Genomic DNA, 27100 nt, shown 5'->3' with positions numbered 1-27100 from the left:
ATTAGTAGCCTTCGTATCTACATATACTTATTAAGGTAAGTTCGTGTAACTAAATTGTATATTTAAATGTTTTAAATAGAATATTGTTGTGTGTGATTTGTACAAATTGCCATGTGTAATTATGATCACATATCCAATAATTATCGAGTCCCGTTTGAACATTAAAAATTCGAAGGATACAAATGACATGTCATTAGGGTTTCTGATATGGTTGTAATCCTACATGTGTTGCGGATACACCACAGCTCTCTTGAGCTTCCCAATACTTGGCTCCTATGAGCTTCCCGATATTTGGCTCGCAACAGTTTCCCGATATACAACTTGTATGAGCTTCCTGTTATATGGCTCGGAAGAGCCTCCCGTTTACATGTTTGTATAAGCATACAAGTACATGAATTGACAGATTACAGATTTGTATACTTCGTATGTACTACCCGTGTATCCAACGATATTTTAAATGGTTCAACGGGCAAAGTTCTGATATGAAACAATATGAGTTCGAAATGAACAATTACGGGTATACACTTGAATTACATGGAAATGATATTACATGATATATTGAAATATGATATGGACAATACATGTATGTGAATCTTACCTAGTGATTATGTACATTCATGTTTATTGGTTATGGAAAGTGTTACATGGCTAACATGTTGAGGATATATGTTTAGGCTTTTGACCAAATTAGTTTGGTTATATTAGCATGCTTACCTTAAACGTGATTAAATGGTAAGTTAATTTCCTTGTTATACGAACTTACTAAGCTTAAATGTTTACTCTGTGTTATTTTCCATGTTTTATAGTAATTCGGAAGTTTATTGTGGTTGGAAGCTGGTTGGAGTAACTTCATACTATCCAATGACTCATTCGGTATAAATAGTAAATTAATTCTGGTTATAATGGCATGTATAGGATATTTTGGCCAATGTTAGTATATAAGGGTTTTGTTGAGACTAACCACTTGAATGGCTTGTGATGGATATATTTTGATGTGTGTATAATTGGTCTTACCATGTTTGATATGTGTTTGAAATAGTTGAATGAGGAAAATCCTATAGGTATATTGATGGTTGGTTTAAATTGGTATATATTTTTGTAAAATATGCATATATGTGTATTTGATCAATTAGGTAAGTTTGGATATTTGGATTTATGTGATGATATCTCATGTATAAGATTTGAGTTTGGCTTGTTTTAGGTGTCTTGTTAAGGTTGGTTATTGTACAAAAATGTTGAGTAAGGTTAATGCCAAATTGTGTGAGAAATGTGGCAAGAAAAATAGTCTACTTCGTCCACAAGGGCGAGTGTCTCAGCCATGTGTAACACACGGTCAGGTAACACGGCCATGTGTCCCCTATATCTTTAATTTGCACAAAATAGAATGCTTACACGGCCTATCACACGGGCGTGTGGCTTGGCCATGTGACCCAAGTCAAAGAGCTCCCCAATTTCGAATGCCTACACGACCTGAGACATGGGTGTGTCTCTTGACCATGTGAGACACACGGCCTGGCCACACGGGCATGTGTTCCCTGCACATTTGAAAAATTTTGATTTTTTTTGAAAAATTCTTTAAGTAACCGATTTAGTCTCGACTTATTTCCAATATGTATTTTGAGCCTCCAAGGCTCGCATAAGGGATAATTTAATTGGTTTTGATTGGTTTCTAATATGTATGCTAGATGATATGAAATGTCTGTTAATTAATCTATAACTTTTGGTAATACTCTGTAACCCTGTTCCGGCAATAGATACTGGTTAAGGGTGTTACAATGATCAATTTCACGGGTTGTTCAAATTCAGGCCTCAAACATCCACTCCTTAAATGGTGAACTTATTCTATGGTGGAAAGGTGACAATGCCAGTAGATTATAACAAGTCTATCCTCGTAAAGTTAAAGTTCCAAAGGAGATTTGATTTTCCTATCGAATGGATACGCTATTCTATCGAGACTTGCTATTACCATCCACGTTTGCAGGATATTCCTAATGGTTCTCATCACTTCAAGCTAATGAACCAAACGGAGTCATTGGCGCTCAAGCTAGTAGAAATACTTGGTATAGGTGGTATAAAGGTGTCGAGTTGAACGAAAAAGTTGACTTGGTCATCTAGGTTGTTGGTTTGGTTGGTTTGATAATTTTGAGTGCCACTGTGGGATTAAGAAGCCATGTCATCCATGCTCACCTCTCCAATTGTTCATACTATGTACAATGAGAGGAGTACTGAGGAAGGGGGAATGATAACTATAGGGATCAGTTCACCAAGTCGAGACAGAGAGCCGGAGGTTGTAGAAAGTGGTCTTGAAGAGAACATAAAGGTCAAGAGTTGATAGTGTGTTAACAAAGTGTAGACTTGGTATTCTTGAAGGGTCTCCCTTTCTTCATTATTTCTAGAGATATTTATAACTAGGGGTCTCATGTAATATGGTGTTTACATGTTGGACTTACCATTTAATCATCATTACGAATCACATGGGAGAGATGTCTTTAATGGGGTAAGGATGTTTATGGTAGGATAGATCCTGCCATTCATTCTGACTTTGATGGGATAAAGTAATTGAACCCACATGATGTTTGATGATCAAACAATTTCAAGTTCCCAATGAAGATTAGGTCATCCGTCGTCTGGGTAGCCATCTTGGGTGGGTGAGTTCACAGGTGCCCGGTTTACTGATGGTAGGTTTCTTGTTCAGAAGTCTTCTATGCTTGCTACCGTCTTAAAGCGAATGGGGTATAACAATTATTATTAAAAGTTTTGATTAAGTTAATGTCGCCTCAATTGGGAAATTATCAAAAGTAGAATATTTTTATAAAGCAACAAATACAAATTTGAGGGTATTTTTTTTCTTTTTACATGCAATTTAGAAAAATACATTCACATATTTGAACCTCGAAATCTCAAAATCTTTTTTCCCTTAATTTTATCATTTCAAGCAAAGTTACTTATAAGTTTCAAATCAATTTTTAAGATTTATTACATGATTTTTTCACTCGTGTCGTAGGTATATTATAATCTAGTATTTTAAAAAATAATTTTATAAATTTATAATGAAAATTTTATTTTTATTGTTGTTTTATATGTCAGTTACAATTAATACCATAGTTTTATAAAGTTTTATAGCATAGATTAATAATAATAATAATAATAATAATAATAATAATAATAATGATAGCGGTAGTGGTAGTGGTATGCTTATAGAGGTAAAGGAGCAAGGGAAAAAGTCAAAAGAGTTTATTTTGGGGACATTGGATCCCTTAGTATAAATGATTGTAGAGGCAAGCCTTTTTGTTTTTGGTTAACATTTTGTACCCACTGGCCAATGCCATTTGATGGACCACTGATTAAGAGAAGCTTCTCAGTCCCACTCTCTTTCCCTCGATGTATATAAACTGTACATTTGTAAATCGCTTTACTTGCTTTTGTGTTTTTGGTTTATTAAATATATAGATATACGCGTGTATATATAGGTAATTTATGTTCTAGGTCCTTGTACTTTTTACACATTTGAGATTTAGTTTATCTACTTTTATTTCAAAAATTTAATATTTTTACTTTTCAAATTTAAAATATAATATTAAAAAATTTATATAAGTTTAATTATTAACATAGTTAAAATTCTTCTGTTAAATTTAGGTTAAATACAAACATCTTTTTCCTTTTGTTACATGATTACTACGTGAGTATTTCTTTCAGTTCAAAATGTCACAATACAAACTTAACAAATAGATTTTAACAGTGTTAACAATTGAACTTAAATTTTGAAATATAAAAATTAGGAGTAAATTCCTAAGGAGATATTTGGTTCGACGAATCTTAAATTACATTTCGTAATAGAATTATGGGAATGTAACATTATGGGTGGAATATGAGATTATCTTGTTTGGATTAGTTGATTGAAATGTAAGATTCAAGTATTTGGTCGAAGGAATGTAAGATTATTTGGAAGCACATTTTACTCAATTGTCCTTATTATAGAATTTGTTTTTCTTTTTAATAATTTTAGTTCCTTTAATAATTTTTAGTCTCAATTTTCATAAAATTATGATAAATTATTACATTTCTTACTTTTCTATTACAATTTATATATTAATAAGTAAATATATTGTTTTGAAATAAATTTATAAATCATATTTACAATAATTCATGAAAAATTATTGTAACACCAACCATAATTATATAGTTATAACCATAATTAATATATTAATAGATAAATTATAATTATTATAATTGTAATGTACAATATCTCTTGGTTTACTATCAAGAAAAAAGAATTATTTTAATTAGTATTAAACTTTATTTAAGACAAAAGCCTAGATTGATCGAATAATAAAAATAAAGGACAAATTGATCCTAAATTTTAGATTACGCTTGTAATTTAAGATTACCTAAAAATAGTTCGTAATGTGATTATACTTTATATTATGAGATAACCATAATGTGAAATTATAAGATAATTAGGATGTCGACATTTAAACACTATAATCTCATTCCGTAATGTTAAATTCGATTAATCAAATAACTTATTTCTAAATGTATAATGAGTACAGAAAAATCTTGAGCATATTTTAATCCAATTATATATATATATATATATACATACATGTTTTAGTGTATCTCTCAAATTATGATTGTAGCTATGCATATGCAGGGCTTAGATTCTAAATTCTCGTACGACCGAGTAGAAAAGCTTATTTTTGTCAGTGTTAGATCATCTTTCATGTATTAGCTTTGGTGACATACCCACGTGATAATATAAATCATAATATCATAAAGAATTTTATAAAATATAATTAAAATCATCTTTATTTCGTTATATTAATATAAACTTCTAAATTTAAAATTAAAATATAAATAAATAAAAGTCAAAACGTAAAATTAATTTGAGTACTAAATTAACAATATAACAATGTTAGTTAGTCTAAATAATTAATATCATTCACTTTTCGGTTAAAACATTATATACCTATATATAATTTGAATATATTAAGAGTCTAAGAGATTAACACCTGCCATTTCTTTTAGATTTACGTCACTTTTTTGACATTATATGACAATATTTAAATTTTAATTTTGACTACTAAACTATGCTGAAACTTAAAATTTAATCTATATACTTTATTTTTATATAATTTAGTTTATCTATTTTTATAATGTCGTCAACTAGTCTAAATAATTAATGTTGTTTATTTTAATCAAGATGCTAATGTCATTTTTTAAGAACAATATTGTAACAAAAAAACAAATTATTTTATCATGACAATTTTAAAGGGATGTTTCTAAGAAAAAATTCAAATCAGCATTTTCAACATTATTTTTATTGTTATACGACTATCAAGTGAATAAATTTTTAATTTTAAAATGTCACACCAGAGATTTTAATAGAAGAATTTTAGCGGTGGTAACAATTAGACCTAAATTTTAAAATCCAAAAAATAGAAAGTTTAAATTTCTGAAAATAAAAGTTGAATTAAAGTGCTTTTTAACCTTTAAATTTGTACTCCATAATTTGACATAGATAAATAATCAACCCAATGCGTGGACATCATACTAATTACTAACATGCTTAAAATTTTCTATAATCAATTATTTCGTTCTTTTGTTATTTATATTAGAACATTTTGGGATAATAATTAAAGAAAATTACAAATTTTATAAAAATAAAAATAAGTCTCCAATATTTTACTTTACAAAACTAATAGTAGATATTAACTTTTAACTAGACTCTTATCAATTTGAAATTTTGATGAATAAATCCAATTATTAAAACCATAAAAAATTTTACTCCAAATATTTTATATGTATTTCATCTAAATAAGTACTCAATTAAGAAATCTTAACAAAAATATGAAAATTTTTGATTTCAAAACAAAATATTAATTTTTTTATAAATTTTAAATTTTTAAAGTTTAAATAGAAATTTTCAGAAAATTCAGTCACCAAAAGTTTAATTTATTTTTTAATTTTAACGGTTAAATTCATCATTCTGACCAAACCATTTACCTTTTCTTTTTCCTATCAATCATGTATCACTATTAATATTATTCATGATGCATTATTTTTTTATGATTATTAAGCTTTTATTTACGAAATTTACTAGATTTAATGTTTTGGACTAGTGGTGGAGTTAGGAGGGCTGAAAGGGCCGGTCCCCATAAAATAAAATATTAAATTAATAAAAGTAAAATTACACTTTAATTCTTAAAAAATGATAAAAATTTAATTTAATCTTTTAAAAATTATAAAATTATAGGCTATTAAAATTATTAAAAATAAAAATATATAATTTAATTCCAGTCTTAAAATTTTTTTCCTGAATCTGCTATTTGAGACGAATATTTGTTCCAAGTCCCAACTAAATCGTTACCCTGTTTACAACCAGAAGGAAAAAAATCACTAAAAAAAGAAAAGATTATCATTTCATCATTCGTCACTACTTTTGACATTCTGTCGTTAAAAAGAGAGAGAGAGAGAAATTATTCTCAGAATTCTGCGGCATGTAATGTGGAAGAGATAGTGTCATTCCCCATTCTGAGAGGAATTCTGATAGCTTAGCAACAGAATGAAGCATGCATTGCATTACCACCAAGAAATTATAATCAATATATATTATGTCTTAATTTGCTTTTAATTAATAGGTAGAGCAGAATAAGCAGAATAAGGTAAATAGAGAGAGAACAAAATATAGACACAACAGTAGGTAGCAACTATTTGGTTAATTTGCTTTGAGTGTGATTTACATATCAGCTTTTTCTTTTTCTTTTGTCTTTTTCCTTTTTGACTTAATTAAAGATTGCATTTTGGCACCATACTACCATCATTATTTGGACCCCTACCCTAATCCATCATTCACGCATGCACTCATGCAACCCTCACTTTATTACTAATACTAATGCTAATACTAATACTAATACTATATGTATATATATGTTCTTATACGTGGGTATCTATCGAACAACAACACTATCCATTCAAGTCCAAATCTTGAAAGGATTTTGATAAAATGATTGATCCAAATATGATCTGAAAAAAAAAAAAAAAAAACGTTTAATTTGGCATAAGCCTTAGAAAATTGAATATGAGCAAACTTAGAGGTGTACAAAATTCTATTAATTGAATTGAGCTGAACTAAACTCAAATATAAATCCAATTATTCAAATAACCTAATTTAGAATTTTAAATTACAAACTATGAATTATAATTAAATTAATCAATACTTTAAAAAGAAAAAAAAATTAAAAACTCGATCGAACTAAACTGAAAATTTTTAATTTGATTTATTCTGTTTTGATATAAAGTCGATCTATTTTGGGTTAGTTTAAATAGGTTAATCAATTTATTTTGTTTTTGATATATAAATATTAAACCGACCACCGAATGCATACTCTTAAGCAAGCTAAGTTAAGCATTAGACAGTAACTTTTTATATGAGTATTAACCTAGTTGAGTCAAGATTGGATAAACACAAAAGTTAGACATTCTACATAAACTCAATATGTATATCTATTTCAATCCTCCATGATTGTTTGATGTTACGATCTTCTTTAAGATCTTTGTCCTTCCAATGGGTGCGTAGTGTGCTAATATGGTGACTCACACCCTTGTTATGGTAACCTTATTATATGCAAACTACATTGGGTAGAAAGCTCTTCCCGCTAATATTTGTTTTATTGTAGTTTCAAATCTTACTTTCTCTTTGAATTATGAAGGCGAGGGACTTAAGACGGGAAGTACGAGATAACCCTATGGTTTGGGTCTAGTTTGTCCTCCCTTAAGAAATTCTAGTTTTATTATTTATTTTGCTACCATTAATGATTTACGCTTTACCTTAAAAAGGCGTTACTATATTTATAAAACATATAAAAGTAAGATACACACCAAGCACATTGTGCTTAGCTTAAATATAAGGGATGAGCAAAACTTGATTCAAACTCAAATTTTTTTGAAGTTAGAGCTAATCTACTCAAGTTTTTTGAGTAAACTCGAATAAGTAGTTTGAGTTTCAAGTTCAAGTCAAGTTAAACTTTACAATTTGAATAACTCGAATAATTTGAATAAATCAAATAGAAAATTCGTGTAAATACCTTTTTAGTCCTTGCTCAATTTTGAAAATGAGCAAATTAGTTTCTCTCTTAACAAAAAATTAAAAAGTCCAAAAACTCAAAATAAATTTTAAAAATCCAAATATTTATAAAATTTCCAAAATTTATATTTTTAAGTATATATATAAATTTAAAATAAAAATCTAATTTTTAAAAAAATATAGAAAAGTTTTAAAAATCTAAAACAATAATTTTGAGGGACTATATAAACAAATTAATGATTTAAGTTTATCATACTTTTTTTCGTCTAATTTTGCTATTAGTGGGAGTTCAATTTATATAACTTTTTAAGCGTACATATTTTGATATATACATATATTTATATTGTGTAATATTGTTTTTATTAATTATTTTAAAAATATTTATATTTCAAATTCCATGTGATGGCTTGATGGTAAAGGTGTTTACCGCTCAGGTATAACTTTATTTGAGTTACGCTAATTTTACTTTGTTATTATAATTCACCAAAAATATATATTCATATTTCAATTTATTTTATATATATTTGTTTATCACAATGATTCAATAATTGTTTATTTAAGATAATAAAATGCAACAAAAATTCAGATTATTGATCATATTTATTTGCAAAATTTTGCTTTGTTTATTTTTAAGTAACATAATACATATATAAAACTAGAAAAGATTTGATCATTCACTTGAGAAAAAAAACTATTTTTATGTTTAAATGATACATATAGACTTAGGAATAAAAACGGCAAAAAAAAAAAAAAAAAAACTTGAATTCAATATGTATTGATCCAATCTGTATTTTTTTGGAAAATTGGGTTCACAGTTGGTGAAACTAAAAATGATAGGATCAAGTTGACGAGGTTAAGATAAATCCGTCCAAAATCAAGATATTTACAAAACACCTCTAATGTATATATTAAGTTTTTGCTTTTAATAAATAAATATATTAATTCTAAAATTAAAAAATATTTTCTTCAAATTAAAAATAAAAAATTAAAAATGTAATTTTATTTACTTTAAAATAAAAAATAAAACAATTAAATTAAATTTGTATTGGATCGAGTTGAGTCTTCTATTAAATTTAAAGTTTGAGGCGAATTGATTAAGTTTTGAGTCAAAAGTGGGTGGGTAAAATCTGCCATGTTGCCATCCCTACTTAGAAATTAATTTAAAATTTGTACTAATCCTAAACCAATATCACAAATTTAATTTTTATAATTAATAAAACTAATAAATAGTATTTAATTTAAAATTAAATTTAAATAAGCGGAAAACTATATATCAACATAGACTAAAATTGTAACAAGTGTCACAATTATGTTTTTCTATTTACTTTTAAAAAATTAATTATCCATTAAATTTATTTTTAAATAAAAATAATATGACTTTATTTTTATTTATATATACCTAACCAATTCCATTTCAAATTTCATTTTAAAATTATTTTGCATTTCTACTATATCTTTACTCTAAGAAATTATGCATCATATATAATAATAATTATTTAAGTCATTATATTTATCAAATAAAATATTAAATTAGAAAATCCATAAAAATTAAATTTATTTATATAATATTAATCATAAAATTTGTAAAAACATGTACAATGATTTGAATACATTTTAATAAAAATTATTATTTGGAGGATTATTTATCAAGTAAAAGCTTATTAAACAATATATAATAATAACATGTATAAATAATAATTACATTTTAAAAATAATAATATGAAATATGATAAACAATTTTCTTCCCTCCTTTAATATACTCAACAAATAGGATATATTTTTAATATATTGAATTACATGTTAATGATTAACCCCTGCATAATATATTTTAATTTTTCAAATCTAATCTCTTTATTTATCATTTAAATACTTTTATAATATTTAATTTTAATTTTAAAAATTATATTACGAATTAAAATTTAAAATTATCTTTAAGCTTAAAATATACCTAACCAATTTCACTTTCATATTCCAAAATTATATTTTACTTATTCAAAATTAATATCTCATCTCTTTAATTAACTTTTCAATACTTTTAATATATTTAATTTTAATATTAAGAAATTATATTTCAAATTTAAGATTAAAAATTATAATAAAACTTAAAAGATACCTAACAATTTCATTTCAAATTTCAAATTTTCATTTTACTTATTTAAAAATAAAATATCAAAAATGAAAATATTATTTTAGAAATAGAAAAAAAATTGGTAAGTTTAGAGATTTAAATAATAATTAATGAGATAAAATAAATAAATTTATTTAAATTTGTTAAGTTCAAAGATTTAAAATGATATTTAAGGAGATAAATATTGGTTTAAATTTTGATTTAAAGCTTGTATAAATTATAAATATGCATACTCCCATTCATAATTTTTTTTAACCTGGCAGAATTTTTTTACATATTTTTTTCACTTCACATGAAAAAAAATTCTTTTTGATTTTTCAAAACACGAAATTGAAAGTTCTAGAACCAAAATGGGCTTTTTTTTTTTTTATGTTCAAAATTTGGAGGCATCTTCTTTATATTTGAACGGTTAAGAGTTATGTGGGACGATTAAAGATCATGATTAAAGTTGTGTGACTATTCGGTGAAGATTCGGCCGAAGAAAGTTTGAAGTTGGGGGCTTTATTTTGAGTGTTTCAAGACTTATTCTCAAATATTTGATCAGGAAATCGAAAGGGAAAAAGGAAAAGGAAAAAGGAGTTTACTGGTAGTATATATTATCGAAAGTGTCAACTGAAATAAGAATTACGACAATTGGACCCCTTCAAGCTGAAGGAGAAGAACTGTAGAAAGAAAAAGAAAACTTTAAATAATGGTTTAATTTTTTCATCAAAAGTTTATAAAAAATATTAAAAGGGATGTTCATAATAAGAGAAAAGAAAAGATTACAGATATTTTTACTAGTTTAGTAGTCAATAGCAATCCAACACTAACGAGGTCTGACAAAGATTTGGGCTCATAATTAGCCTAACATTTTGATCAATTGATTTAAATTTAAATTTTGAAAAGAATATAAAATAATGATATTGATATTTGTAATTAATAACATAAGTATAAATATCATTTGTTCGGTCTTAGTTTATACAACTCATAATACAAACTTTCATGTAATTTTACATAAAAAAATCACTTAAAAACTGAAATTTTGGAATATTCACAATAATTGTTTTTCTATTATAAACTTTTAACCATAGTTTTCCTTGTATAAAATTTAACAAATAAATATACCATATTCTAAAAATATACATAATTAACCCGATAAATAAACTATTACTAATAGAAAATAAAGAGGAAAACTCAGTAGGATTAGTCTTAGCAACTACAAGGGATGATTAATGCTGTTTTAGTGTCAACCATGTAATTAACCGAGTTTAGCGCAACATATATGCTACTGTTCTATGTATAATGGTGAACCTTTTTTTTGTATTAATAGAAACTAAACTGATCGGCTACGTCTCTTATTAACCATAGCCCAATTTGAATGACAGAAGTACCGTTTTGATTGCGTCCATATTTGATTATTGAATTTGTAAATTAATGAAACACAAAGTCAACTGGCCTATTAGCTCAGCTGGTTAGAGCGTCGTGCTAATAACGCGAAGGTCGCAGGTTCGAGACCTGCATGGGCCATTATTTTTAAGATTTCTTGAGATTTTCTGAGCGTGTGTTCTAGTTTTGGACTTGATGTCCTTAGTTACTGGCCTTGGCCCAATCACTCGGCATTAAAATTTTAATTTCACCACTTGGTGATGAAAATGGTTCAGAATTATGGGCTAATTCTCAATCTTCACCTCTGCCTTCGGCCTCACTTCACTTCAAATTTCACTCATGGTTCTACAACAACATAAATTAACGTTCTATAACTTAAATAGATGTTTGTGTATATATACTAACATATTAATTTTAAAATTCTTAGTTATGTCCAATAACTTAACTAAACGTTTATATATAATTATAAAAAAGTATATATTAAAATATTGCGTAAATCAATATGGCTAATATAGATTGAAATTTACATGGAATAGAAATTAAAATTTGTTGTCTAGTTTACTACCAAAACGAGTTACACTAGGATGAAATTAACTTTCTTACTCCATACCATGCCACAAATTAGAATACATCACCAATATCCCTTGATCTCAAAAAACTCACTTGTATAACCTCTATTTTGACTAACAAAGTAATATTTGGATATGCTTCCATAGCCATACTTTTGTCAAAACATGCCTTGTCAAAGATCAAAAGCACACCAAGTAAATAGTCTTTGCCAAGCTCACCAAGTTTACTAATTTCGCTCAACAAGACTTCTGCCACTTATCACTTAAATTCACTGTCCATATCCCATTGAATCATATTACCGACCTAGCAAGAGAGATTTAGATTACAAGACTTTAATGACAATCCACTAATCAATAGAAGACATGTAACCTATGAATGTTTCCTTTAAATACCACTTTGAAGCGCAATTAAGGCGGACAACTACTATCTTCTTCAACTCTTCTCTTTACCTTCAACTCTCTCGATCATCTGAATCCTCCCTTTTGCTCTCAATTCTTAGCCCATCAACAAGACTAAATGTTAAGTTTTAGTATAATAAAGAGACCAAAAGCAGAATTTGACAGAAAAATAAAAGAAAAATCCTTAAAGGTATTTGAGGATCAAGTTGCAAAGATTGAGCAGTGTACGATTTTTCACATTTATTAACTTGTACTGTATAGGTTGGTGTGGGAGAAAGAAACTACTAAGAATAGAGTATTTATGGTAATGCATTTGTTTTCCCATAAAGAAAAGTGGAAAGATAAACTCATCGAGTGTCAAAAATTAAATTTAACTATTGCTATAATCAAATCTAAAAGTATAAGGGTTATATTTGTTAGTACAAATTTTCGGTGAGAAAAATCTCGAACACACGAACGGAACTCAAACAGAAGAAAAAATAGGACAATGCTGCAAGGCGTGTATCAAATCACTATCTTTAAGGTTATATTTGCCCTCATCTATCTTCGGTGTGCAAACGAGTTCTAAGCAAATTAACCTCGAGGATACAATGAAGCCAATGACTATTTGCGTTTTGCACTGACGAGGATAGCCCACTACACACTGAGCAATTGTATGACAAGAAACTCAATTTCTATAAAGGATTTCTGCAGTAATACTTTATAGAATAATCTAATAATATTAGAAAACGAAGGAAGAAAAGAAAGAATATTAGAATTTGATGGTATGATTTCCAAATGAAATCTCATTCCTATTTATAGGAATTTTCATGTTTCTTCATAGGGACATCTTTCATCAATAGGTGTCTTTCCGAATAATAATGTCTTTAAAATAAATACATAATTATTCATTTAATTATAACTATTCAAATAAAATTATTTAAATAGTTATAATTCTTTTCAAAAATCAAACAATATAATCTTTTGATTAATTACACCCATTCATTTATAGTTATTGGAACACTATAAATATTTGAAAATGTTCCAACAATATTGAATAAAATGTGTATTTGTTTTAAAATTGGATCTGGACTAAATTACAAATATTACAAATGAAGAGGGGATTACTTGATAAAAAGGTAAAGTGGTAGGTGAATCTGAAACAGAATGGGAATTGAATATCCCGATGGACCAACCAGCATAAAATGAAATTACTTTTTTATAAAAATAATATAAAAAATCAATTAAATATAAAAATAGGATGAAAAATAAATTAATTATGAAAACAGAATATTTGCTTCAATGATTTTGGATGTTATTTAACATATTGGTGGCACCTATGATTTTTTTTTTAAAAAAAGAGTAGGTTTAACTAAAAATAAATAAAAAATATTTTGTTGTAGGGTCGCTTGACACATTAACAGTACCGATAAATTTAAAAAAAAAGTTTGATAGAAAAAAAAAGTTGAAAGTTATAGTTTCAACATCAGACAATTAATACTTCACTTTTTCAGTAACTAATGCCTCACTTTCGGACTTTAAATATTTTTTCCATACATTTCTATTTATCAAATTAGATGAAAGGGAAAAAAATTAAGTTTATTTATTTATTTAATTAAGGGGTACCGCCTGAAACATTGATGGAATCAATTATAAAATATTTTGTTTTTTCAGTTTTTTTCTTGTCACACTTTTTTTTAAAGTTCATCAATATTGTTAATTAGTTAAGCGGTACTTAAAATTATTGTAACAAACACTCTATTTCGTAATTAATTTATTCTCACTTATTTTCATATTTATTTTTTTAATATTTTATTCATAAAAAACCAAATGGGGCCTGCTGATTGGGTTTGGTTTCGGCCACCGAGGCCAACTCCTTTACCAAAGTATTGATTTTAATTATCATTTTTAAAAATTTTATTTTGAAATAATTTTGGACCAACATGCTGTTTTTAGAAGACTCATGGATGATATTGATAAAATAAAATAAAAGCACGGAAAAAGGTGAAGTTATTTAAGTAGAGACGTCAGGAGTGGAACCCAGAGGTGATTGGGTACTTACGTGGAAATCTAAATCTAAATTTTTAATCTAATCCAACTACAGACACACTGACAGACAGATGTCACGTGGATGCTAGGATCTCTTTCTCACTTTTTAGAAACACATTTTCTTAATAGGGTAAATTATTCCTTAAGTTACTCTACTATTAATAAATTCACATTTTGATTACTCAATTTAATAAAGTTATAAAATAATCACTAAACTATTAATTTTTATTTAAATTATTGAGCTGTTAAAATTATTATTATATAGCCTTATCTGTCTACAGTACTTGCACCAATTGAACTCGACAAATTTATAACTATGCTTGTAATTTTAAGTTTCATTTACAGTGTACTAAATATTCACTTATTTTATAAAATGCACACTTAATTTCAATTTTTCTTATCATTTTAATTTGTAATGATTTATTTTTATATATTTTGATTGAATATATATTATTTTTCTTTCAAGCACACTTAATATTATTTTCTCTCAATTTTTCCCTTTACTTTTCCATTATTCCACTTTTGAATGCAACCAATAATTCCTAAAAGTAAAAGACATACTTTTTTTTCAAAAGAATGAAAATAATTACTGTTTCTACTACAATCCTAATAATAATATTGCTACAATTTATATATATATATTGGTATAATTTTCAATTATGCCATATATATATATATATATATATCCTATTTCAGATATGGCTAACAACAACAATAATGCATATTGTTGGTGGACGTCTTTTCTTTAATTTAATAAATGATCATATATCCCTTTTATACATAAATTGTTGAATTATTAGTAGTAGTACATCATATTGAGAAAGCTATGGAAGATTAAATTTTAATTATAAAAATTTAAAAGGATTAAATTAATATTTTATTATTTTGAAGGTTAAAGTATAATTTTATTATTGTATATAATTTCAAAAAATTTAAGAGGTGATTAAAATTCTTGTAAAATATCCATTTAACAATGACTCAAACTATATTATCTCATCTCTATTCATAATATTATATAATTTTTTTACCATTTTATGTATTAATATTTGATATTCTATGAAATTTTATTCCGATAAAAAAATTAAATGTCTTATTTTAATACTTGTTTTACTTATTTATTTAATACATTCTAAAATTTAAAATTGTGATATCTGAAAATTTGCCAATAATATATGATTTTTCAAATCATTTTGTATATATATATAAGCTAAAAGATTTTAGGACTTTTATATATATATATATATATATATATATATATATATATTTGTTTGACGATAGCCACATATCTCTTTAGCTAAAAGAAAATGAAAAGAAATTGTGTAAATAAATAATAGGAGTATAATAAAATGTGAAATTGGTTAGTTTACCTATCATTGTCCATTTGAAGTGAAATACGAAGTTCAGAAAATAAAAATCCAATACAATAAAAGGGTATTTTTTTTATTTCATAAAAGTTTATCATGTATTTTTTAATATTTTACTATATTTTTATAGTACACTTACCAACGTCTGGTACTATTTGTGGAGTTTAAAGATTCGCTAACAATGTAAGAAAATATTTTCCCACAATGAAATGACTATTACTGAGTAAATTAATCCTAACTATTATTTTTTAAGTCAAAGTATTCAAGGAATTGTCATTTTCAGTACTTTTGTGCAAAGTTCGAATTTAAATTCTCTTTCTTAAATATAATATATTTTATCATTACACTCAATTTAATATTCTTAGTTCTTTAAAAATAACTGATTGAGTCTTAACTTGAGTTGCATAGGTATTGTTGTCAATGTCGAAGGACGTGGGTTGGGGAGAGACTATGAATAGTTTTAGGCATTATGTCAAAAAGAGCAGATATTTAAAAATAAAATAAACGAGGTTAAATTTTGCTATTAGTCCTTATACTTCACAAAATGTATAGATTTAATCATTATACTTTATTTTAATCAATTTTAGTTCTTGAACTTTTTGAAACTTGAAATTTTAATGTTGACCCAAACAATAGTAGTTAAATCTATTTGGTTAGTTTCAACTACTAGTTTCGTCCTATACGTACAGTTGTAGATTTAGTTCATATTCTCTAATTGCATCATTCAAAGTCTCTACACTTTTTCAAATTTTGAAATTTCAGTTTTGACGCAATAAGCTGTCGTTAATTATTAATTGAATTTTAGTAAGTAATATGTGAAAATAACAAACTGATATGACATTGCACTTCTAATAATATGTTCGCGGCACCAGTTTTAGAAATAGCAAAACTTAATTTAATGATTTTAACAATTATCGTTTGGCGAGTACTGAAATTTTAAAAATTGAAAAGTATAAGGACTAAAAATACCAAATTAAAGTACATAAACTAAATCCACAATTTTTGTAAAGTACAGGGACTAATAGCAGAATTTTAACCAATAAATGAAATGCTTATTTTACAGGAGGCTTAGGTCTCCCTCACTCTTAAACTGTATAAATACCTCGAATCAATCCTCTCCGTTTTACCCCCCTCTTTCTCTCGCTCCTCAAAAATATAGAAAAAAATTCGATATTTTTCTTAATCAGGTAATTTAACTCAATATTCCTCATTAAATTACTATTTAAGCTTTTTTTTTCCTTTTTGCATTAGCTGATGTGAGAATTAGTAGTCTTTGCTTAATTCAATATTAAATTGATTTTTGTTCTTTTTTCCGGGTATTTTTAATTCTTCCCAAAGGTGTTAGATTTAGTTTTTACGTATGCTTTTTCATTGGTGATTTTGAAGGGAGTAGATAGATTTTAGCTTCAAATTATTGGATTATTATGTTATAATTAGGAGCTAATACCAGTTCATATCTTGGTAATTTTCACTTGAATGCTGCTGAGTATTACTCTATTTTGTTGTATGAGAGGTTTGATTCACGTGGCTTACCAAAAAGTCGGTGCTTGTTTCTCGATGTTTGTGATTGACTGGAAGTACTTGGACATATGCTTTTGTTGTGTTACTTTGTAGCAATCAGTTCAGTTGAGTGTGATCGGTAATGTGGAAAAATGGAGAAAGAAAGGAACTTTACTGGACTAGTTTCCACCATGATTCTACTTCTTAATGAATATTCTGTGATGGGACCGCAATGTGCATGAATCTTTTTTCTTTTTAAGTTGGTTGAAGTTGAATTGTAATCGTAAAATCGGAAAAAAAAAAAGGGACAACTTTTATGGGATTTGGTAATAAGCAGAGAACTTTGCTTTCCTGTGAAGTGAAGGGGATTGCTGCATCTATGAATGTTTTCTTTCTTCTTGGAAGGGAAGAGAAAATTTACTAGGACATGAATCAATCAAGCGGGTGTCCATTCAGGATTTAACTTCTATCTTATTTTTATGATCTCATTTATTTGTTTTCTTAACTTGTAAGTGTTATGTATAGGTCTTAGCATATGGGTTCTAACTCAGTTGAGGATATGATAGAAGCCTCATCTGGGGTCCACTTTTCTGGATTCCATATGGATGGTTTGGAGTCAAAAAATATTGAGAAGCCTACAACCTCGCCGGGTGCTGAAAATGTGCATAAACAACCTTTTATTATTGGTAAGTTTGAACAAGAGTAGGGTTGTTAACCTGTTACTTGCATCTTGTTTTGGATGAAATAATGATCAAAATTAGTTAGTGAAAAAGTTTGGATAAGAATGCTGATTTGACGGCAATCCAGGTTTCTTTTCGTTTTTCCTTGAAGAAGAATTGCCATAATATAATATTTTACAACATAATGGATCTTTTCGGTTCACTGTGCTTGAGAAACAAGCGTTGTTTGTATAATGTACTTTTCTTCAATTTTGTTTGAATTATAGTTAAGAAACTACGTTCAGGCACTGAACTAAATACTTATTTGGTATTAGTTCTGTTATTAAATTGGTTTCTTTCAACTATATTATGAATTCTTTTGTCTTTCTGATTTTCACTTTTATCTAACTTTGGCTATTATTTTGTGGGCCAGGAGTTGCCGGGGGAGCAGCATCTGGTAAGACTACAGTCTGCGATATGATTATACAGCAACTTCATGATCAGCGTGTAGTATTAGTTAATCAGGTAATCAGTCTTCTCTTAGTTTCAAGTCTGGATTTTATTAAGGGTTATTTAGAGAAAAGAATCTTAAAAGTAAACTTGTAACTAACATGAATTTTCAAAGCTGAATGGTTAAAGCTCTAGAAAATGTATGAAATTTGAAATGATGTCTTCCCCTCTCTCCTGTTTTGAAATTCATTTTCCGCTGAAGTTCACTTTAAACTTGGGTTTATGAATGTTTACTCAGTCCATTGGTTCTTTGATTAACCTAGCTATGAGGGTGAGAATGGATCATTGGCTTCCTTCCATTATTGTTTTTTCCTGTCTTAAATTGGTTATGCATTAATCGATTATGAATTTGTTGGTCATTATTCAAAAAAGGAAAAGGAAGAGAGGGTAGGCATTTGTCATTTGAACATCATTTGCAGAGGAATTTGTTCAACATTTTGATCTGACCACTTCTGTAGCTTTCTTTTTCTGCACTGCTAAAAACAATTAGTCTCCTCTCTCCTGTTGGTTAGAGTTTTAATCTGAACAATGTGCCAGGATTCCTTTTATCACAATCTCACTGAAGAGGAACTTGCTAGGGTTCATGAATACAACTTTGACCATCCTGGTGAGAATATTTCTATAACAGAGATCCAAAATATTAAGAAACCCATGACATGCTGGATCGTTGTGCTTATTATTTGACAAAAACTCATACTCTCTCTCTTTCATCACTACTTAATTGTTCAACAAGTGTTTTCTATGAACTGTCTTGGTAACAAGGGCACTATCTGAATTTAGTTTTTCTTATTCTGAACTTTTAGGCATTTGGTATTTTGCACATCTGGTAAATTTTGAAGTATTTAATATTTTCTGAGAGCATTTGAGTACTATTAATGGGCAAATGTCAAATGGCATGTTTTCACTAATTGATCTTAAGGAGATGTGAATGTTTTATGTGAAAGACGTTTGGTTCCACCATTATGTTTTCTTTGAATTTTAATGATACAGTACTGTTCCTTTCTGCAGATGCATTTGACACAGAGAAATTATTAGATTCTATAGAAAACTTGAGGCATGACCGAGCAGTAGATATTCCAAACTATGATTTCAAGAGTTATAAAAGTAATGCTTTTCCTGCAAGAAGGGTAAGGTCTCACAATGTTCAAATGTATGTTAATATGACATGGACCCATGTTATTATATCTTTGATACAGGCACTTTTTGGTTCAACGGTTCCCTAAATCATTTTCAATGCAGTACACCAAGTCCAATTATTAAAGCATCTTTCGCCTTCTTAATCACCTAGAATTCAATTATAATTGTATATATGTACAATGTCCTAGCTGTTAATGTCTTCTTACAATTCCTTATAATCGGTAGTCATGTCTTTCCACGACCCTTTTGATTGTTTTTTTTTTTTCTTTTCACAAAGGAACTGTAGTAATAAATTTCAACTGATATTTGTTGTTTTCTTGTCTTTTAGAAACTCACTGTGATAAAGTTTCTGCAGGTTAATCCTTCAGATGTTATAATTTTGGAAGGGATACTCATTTTTCATGACCCTCGTGTGCGAGAGTTGATGAACATGAAGATATTTGTTGATACAGGTTAAATAGTTAAACGTTTATTTCAGTTCTTTGGCTGATCCTATTTATTTGCATGCTGCTTGTAGCTGGCATGAAACTTTACTGTTACCTAAATTCTGTTGTAGATGATGAACTGATGAAATGGTGGTATTATAATGTTGATTGTGGTATGGTAATTTGTTTTCTAACTCCCCAATATTGCTATTCCTTTTAAAGATCTGTAGCTGCCTATTGCTAGGGACATTTTAGATTGGTTGTACTGCATTTTGTCAATATGCATCATTAGATTACCAAGCTGTTTTGGTTGCGTGCTATTCTTAATACGGATGCAATAATAGTTACTACTAAGAAAAAGAAATCAGTGATGACTTATTTATTATTAATTGCTGAAAGCCTTAAGTGATAACTTGCATATATTGGAGAATGTATCCTTCATGTTGCTTCATTGGTGTTACTAAGTTGGGCTGTCACTTCACATTGTAAAATTTTCAGTGCAGATGCTGATGTACGTCTGGCTAGAAGAATAAGGCGTGATACTGTTGACAAAGGAAGAGATATCGGTGCAGTCCTTGATCAGGTCTAACTTTTCTTCACCACTCACATGCACATGATAATTTGGCATAAGGTTTTTTGAATCATGTTGTGTTCTCTCTCCTACCAGAAACAATAAACTGCAGCATCACCGCATTATGAAGCTTGGATTTGATTTGTTTCCTCAATGCAAGAAATATTGGGCTCAATAATTTATGATCTTTTATAGTCTCATTTACTAACTTTTCAGCTTTCTCTTCTTTTGGAGGTGCTTCCTTTCAGCTGATATTTATATGCAGTTAACTTTTAATGCAGTATTCAAAGTTTGTGAAGCCTGCCTTTGATGACTTTATACTTCCAACAAAGAAGTATGCAGATATTATCATTCCCCGTGGGGGAGATAATCATGTAGCAATTGATTTGATTGTGCAACATATCAGGACAAAGCTTGGACAGCATGATCTTTGTAAAATTTACCCAAATTTATATGTCATTCAATCAACTTTTCAGGTATAACACTTTTGTTTCCTTCAGTTAACTAAGGGTGAACTATTTGTTCTGCGTGTATTGAGCTCCAATATCTACTTGAAAAAGATCAATGTACATTTGTTAAACGAATATGATCTTTTTATTTATGTAGATACGAGGCATGCATACCCTCATTCGTGATTCTCAAACAACTAAACATGACTTTGTTTTTTACTCTGATCGGTTGATTCGTCTGGTGGGTATATTTTGGATTAGATGCAATATTTATCTTTTGGTTTCCTTTGCATGTTAATTAATGCAACAAAAATTCCCTCTTAGGTTTCTCAGTCATTTAAGATAATCTTTTCTAGGTTGTTGAACATGGGCTGGGACATCTGCCTTTTACAGAAAAGCAAGTGATCACTCCAACTGGTTAGTTGATGTTACTTCGTCTAGTCCGGACATTATATGAAGTATTATCGGGGTTATCACATCATTATTATGTTTTTATCACATCCTTATTACACTTTATTAAGGTTATGTCTGTCACATATAGTTGTATAGATTTGTTATCTGACATCATCTGGTTCTAATGCTCTCTGGAATTGAGTTTTCTGCTTTATAAAAGCATTTAGCATGTATGATTGCTAATTGCTTTTTTAATGTTCTAAGTTGTCATGTTTCTTAATTTCATTTGCTTATACAGTCCTACTTGGTCATAATTATTAATATTGTTGTTATTGTGGATGCAGGGTCTGTATATACAGGTGTGGATTTCTGTAAGAGGTTATGTGGTGTTTCGGTTATTAGGAGGTACAACTCTGGTCTCAAATCTTAAGGAACTGGATCAATAATGTTGAGAATCTTTGATTTATTTGACAGCATTGAATGGCTAATCTTTAGGGATTATAGCTGATTTTTAGATATTCTAATTAGAGATATTCTTTCCTTACATGATTCAATGCTTCATGTATATTTATCTGTACATATTTCTAAGAAATACATAGTTTTGAGTGAGTTTTTCCTCAATATATTAGAGTATTCATCTTAATTTCATCAAATAATTGCATGGTTTCCTTGATTTAAAACTTTCTTGGGGATATTTGAAGGAGGTGGGACGTTTCTAAAGAGTTAAATCATAGGGAGTGATGGTCAGAAATTAATCAATGACGACTTAAGTGGTCGAATATTTATTTCTAGTGCTGATGTCATAAGAATAAACCAAAGATACTTTCGGTATGCCATGGACATGTGAACTTAAAATTAATACGACTTAGCTTACCATGGTTAAGTAGGTGTGAGTTGGAAGATGTTTCAGATAGCTCTAGATCAATAGGGAAGGTGGTTGAGTGACTGCAATTGCTTTTCCAATAAAATTTGAATTTATCATGGTTGTTAACTTATTGATACTATTACCACACTATCCATGCACATTATTTTAAACCATTAGATACCATCTTTTGAAACTAAACTAATACTAGTGGTGAGAGTATGGAGAATGCGTTGCGAGCATGCTGCAAAGGTATCAAGATTGGCAAAATTCTTATTCACAGGGAAGGTGACAATGGTCAGCAGGTTTGTAAACACAACTACACTCCATATAAAAGTTGTGTTTTTTGTCTCCATTCTCACTTCTTCATTCATGCTTCGATGATTGAATAGCTTATTTATGAAAAACTACCGCAAGACATCTCAGAGAGGCATGTATTGCTACTGGATCCTATCCTAGGCACAGGTGCGTTTCTATTCATGGCTTTCATTTTCAAGTATCGTTTGGTTGACATACTGGTTGTGGGCTGAGCTGGGTTGGTATTTATGCCCCAGATGAAAAATCTCGGGATTGTCTTCATGGTCCTGAGTCATCCCATGTGTTCTAACCTAGAACTATAATCCCATTTGGGACATTGTTAAGTTTTTCTTGCTTAATAACTTTAGTCACAGAATCTAAGAGCTAGTAGTTTGTTTTGGACATTTTTAGTCAACTCAATATCATAATCTTGTGGTTTTAAGATGTTGCAAACTTTTCTACAGGCAATTCAGCTGTTCAAGCCATTTCCTTGCTTATAAAAAAGGGTGTACCAGAGTCCAACATCATATTTCTCAATCTCATATCTGTAAGTTATTGTTGGTACAAGCCGTCATGAATGGATTAGTATCTCTCTTATAGCTTTCTTCTCTTAAGCAATTCCTGTTTAAAATTTACTGTCATCTTGCTGGCCAGGCACCTCAGGGTGTACATGTGGTGTGCAAAAGCTTCCCAAGAGTAAAGATTGTAACGTCTGAGATTGAAATTGGTTTAAATGAAGATTTCCGAGTTGTCCCTGGTATGGGTGAGTTTGGAGACCGATATTTTGGAACAGATGATGATGATAACCTGCAAGCGGTGGCCCCTATGCAATTGTCCAATCAGAGCTGCTGAAATTTCAATACCAAGTTGATATACTGCCTCAACTGGAGGGTTCAACTAAGTATGTTTTAGTCATAATGAACTTGGAAACAATTTTGACTTAATCAGACCTAGAGTTCCCATAGTTGAATTGTTATTATTGTCATTATTATTATTTGCCTTTTTTTTCCCCCTAAAATCTTTGGAGTCACACACTAGGGCTGCCATTTACAGAATCCTTGTCATCAGATGATAATACATGAATGGTGTTATAAGGGACTAGGGAGTGGTAGCCTATTTCTTTTCTTTGATGGTATTATAGGGGACTGGGGAGTAGAGTTGCAGGCACAAGTAGTTTTATAGAATGATAATTATATGATATTTATGTGTACTTTTATAAACTCCGATAGTTGAGTTCCATATAATGAAAATCCAGACTTATTTCAATCCGCTAATTAAGACCAAAGGCTTTCACATCAGCTATTGCTTCTGCTGACCAACAATTTACACAACTGTTCAACAACAATAATTACTAATACGAAAGTCGTAGTTTTATTCGTTATGTATAATTATTCCTAATTATTCCACAGAACTGCTTCCCAAATGCAAAATTTATCTCAAAGGTCGTCTTCTCTGTTACGTAAATGTTTGTTTAGATAGAAATAACAAAGGTTAGACAAAAATATAATTAATAAGCCATCGATCCCTTCAAAAACTAAAACGTACATTATTGGCTTGAGCTTTTACGTCTATAAATAATCAGATTACTCAATGAGTGCCACGTCCAATACCATCTTTTACTTAGAAGTTAGAAATTCGAATGTCAGGTTGATGATATGATGATAATTGCTAAACCCATGAAAATCTCTCGCTCGAAAATACTCCACATCGCTTCAACTCTAGCAAGACAGCTCGTTACTCCTATAAACCACCTTGCCAAGGATAGAGAGGACCTCATCCAAGTAAGGAGTTACTATCAAAGGTCATTAGAGTTGGGCCCACAAAATCCTGAGGAAATCTACAATTAGTAAAAGTATTAATTATTTTTTCGGGGCTATTTTATTAATTTAACTTAAAAAATTTTGATATTTATAAAAATAACTCAAGTTCAAAAATAATCACTAAAATGACTTGAAATGAACAGTAGATTGAGATTTTAGAAATCTAATGGCCGACACTACATAGTGTTTTGGCCCCATGATTGTCTGATTATTGTGTCAGGCTTTAAAATATTAAATTTTTTTACTTTGGGAACCCAATGATCGATACAAGGGTTTTTTTTTAAATCGTATCATACTGATATATAAAAATATCAGTATTTAAAAAAAATTTGGTGCTGGCCAGTAAATGGCCGGCATTAGATACTTTTTTCGTGTCCCAATGTAATTTTTTTTACTCAGTTACACTGATGGCCGTAACTAGTAAAATTAAAAAAAAAATGGGTGCAGACCATGTGATGGCCGACACCAGACACTTTTTTCGTGTCCCAATGTAAATTTTTTTTTTTACTTTGGTACACTGATGGCTGGCACTAGTTAAATTTTTTAAAAAAATTTTGGGTGCTGGCCATGTAATGGCCGACACCAGAGATGTAAAAAATTTTAATTTTGACGCTAGCCACAAGCACTTTTTTTGTGTCCCAAGGAATTTTTTTTACTTTGGGACATTGATGGCCGGCACTGGTGAATTTTTTTAAAAAAAATTTTGATGCCTTCCAGTAGAGAGCTAGCACCAGGTACAATTTTCAGTCCTCAACGCAATTTTTTTTTTTTACTTTGGGACACTGATGGCTGACACCAGTGTATATTTAAAAAAAAAACTTTGGTGCTAGCTAGTAGATGGCCGGCACCAAATATATCAAATATATATAGGTGTTTTATCTTCCATTTGAGTTTTTGTTTGCTTTATTAGTGAAAAATCGAGATAAAAATATTAGTTTTTTTCTTTGTTGAGAAGGAAGCAAAAAATTTTTAAGATGAGTTCCCAAATTTTGTTTACTTATGTTCATTTCGATAGAGAAATGATAAATACAACTAAAGAAGGTTGTGTATTTCAAAGTTGAAAAAAATTAGGAATAAGATTCAACAAGCGTGTTTAGATGGCGAATTTAAAATGAAAAATCAGTACAAAGATAGCAACTCATTGCGGAAAGCAAATGTTGAGACTGTTTTAGAAATTTCCTGTTTCAATTGATCCGCTCAAGTTCTCATAAATGGAGCTTGAAGATAATGATGATCTAGTGATAATGATAGCAATTTATTGTCCCCCTGAGATAGAAAATCTTAGCCTAGTTGAGCTGTTCGTGGAGATAGCTGAATCGGATCCCAGTCAAGTTGTAATTCTAGTAAGCTAGCGCTCTGGAATTGATTTTGATCTTAACGTCTCCTGAGAAGATCAGTCGGGTTTTAGACAGTCAATGCCAACCCCCGAAAATCCAAACACCGGTGGATATTCGTATAACATTCCAAACTCGTGTACTCGTCTAGAGATCCATTCAGAGGTGTTGGCCACCATATAAGATGGTGATGAAGGGTCTGATAATGATGATCAGTCCCGCTGTGATCCCAACAACGATTTTAGTGACCTAGATTTGGATGACATCCTTAAAGACATAGACGAGGAAGGGGCGGTAGAGTGTGAAAATGTAAATTCCCATTCGGTCGGGAACATGGGCCCTGGTATAGTTATAAGAAATAATCTAGTGTCCTTCATGACCGATGTGGATCCTGATGCGGCTCTTGCACGCGAGTTCCCAGAATATACAAACATTTTACCGGCTTACTTACTTAATGATGAATCAGACAATAAAGAGTTGTTCGTAGGACAACAATTCAATAACAAAAAAGACTGTGTACATACTATAAAACAACTTAGCTTGAAGTTAGGTGTGGATTATAAAGTAACGAAGTCGACGCAGTCTTTGTACATAAGAGAATGTTGGAAAGCCTCAAGTGGTTGTAGATAACGTGTTCGAGCTGCGTTAATACAGTAGACACAGATGTGGATGATAAGGAAACTAGAAGGTCCATGCACATGCACATTTGCTCATATGTCGCAAGACCATGGGAAGTTAGATGCAAAAACTATATGCAACTGCATCATCCATTTGGTGAAAGAGTCGCCTCCCATTCAGGTGTTGGTCCTTATTGTGGACATGCAAACTCGATTCAAGTATAAAGTGTAGTACCGAAAGGCATGGTGGGCAAAGCAAATGGCGATGCGAGAGTTGTATGGTGACTGGGATGCATCATACAACGAACTTCAAGGATGGATAGCTGGGATGCGGGAGTATGTGCTCGGGATAGTGACTGATTTGCAAACACTGCCGTATAAAAGCTTAGACGGGGTGATACAATTGAGGAAACAAGTTTTTCACCGATTGTTTTAGACGTTTGAGCGGTATTTCAAGGCCTTCCCTCACTACAAACCGATGGTGCAGGTGGACGGGACATGGTTGTATGACAGATGCATACAAATACTCCTGATTGTTGTTGTACAAGACGGCAACCGAAATGTACTTCCGATCACTTTCGCCATTG

At 29.5% G+C, this 27100-nt stretch overlaps 1 protein-coding gene and 1 non-coding gene across 2 annotated transcripts; both read left to right on the top strand.

Annotated features, from left to right (window-relative positions):
• Window positions 1-11646: 11646 nt before the first annotated feature.
• Window positions 11647-11720, top strand: TRNAI-AAU (transfer RNA isoleucine (anticodon AAU)). The gene has a single exon. It is a non-coding gene; the product is annotated as a tRNA-Ile (tRNA).
• Window positions 11721-17000: 5280 nt separating this feature from the next.
• On the top strand, window positions 17001-24027 carry LOC108483439 (uridine kinase-like protein 3). The gene is made up of 15 exons (XM_017786833.2): window positions 17001-17126; window positions 17965-18125; window positions 18532-18623; window positions 19146-19215; window positions 19617-19735; window positions 20101-20197; window positions 20674-20753; window positions 21023-21217; window positions 21348-21431; window positions 21547-21607; window positions 21928-21988; window positions 22657-22750; window positions 22838-22910; window positions 23207-23289; window positions 23397-24027. Exons 2-15 carry the CDS (start codon window positions 17975-17977, stop codon window positions 23592-23594), a joined length of 1458 nt encoding a protein of 485 aa, XP_017642322.1. The 5' UTR covers window positions 17001-17126; window positions 17965-17974; the 3' UTR covers window positions 23595-24027.
• The last annotated feature ends 3073 nt before the right edge of the window (window positions 24028-27100 follow it).

This window comes from Gossypium arboreum, chromosome 1 (genome assembly GCF_025698485.1).
Source record: "Gossypium arboreum isolate Shixiya-1 chromosome 1, ASM2569848v2, whole genome shotgun sequence".
Taxonomy (NCBI): Eukaryota; Viridiplantae; Streptophyta; class Magnoliopsida; order Malvales; family Malvaceae; genus Gossypium; species Gossypium arboreum.
Note: the sequence above shows the minus strand (reverse complement) of the source record. Positions and strands in the feature narration are given on the sequence as shown.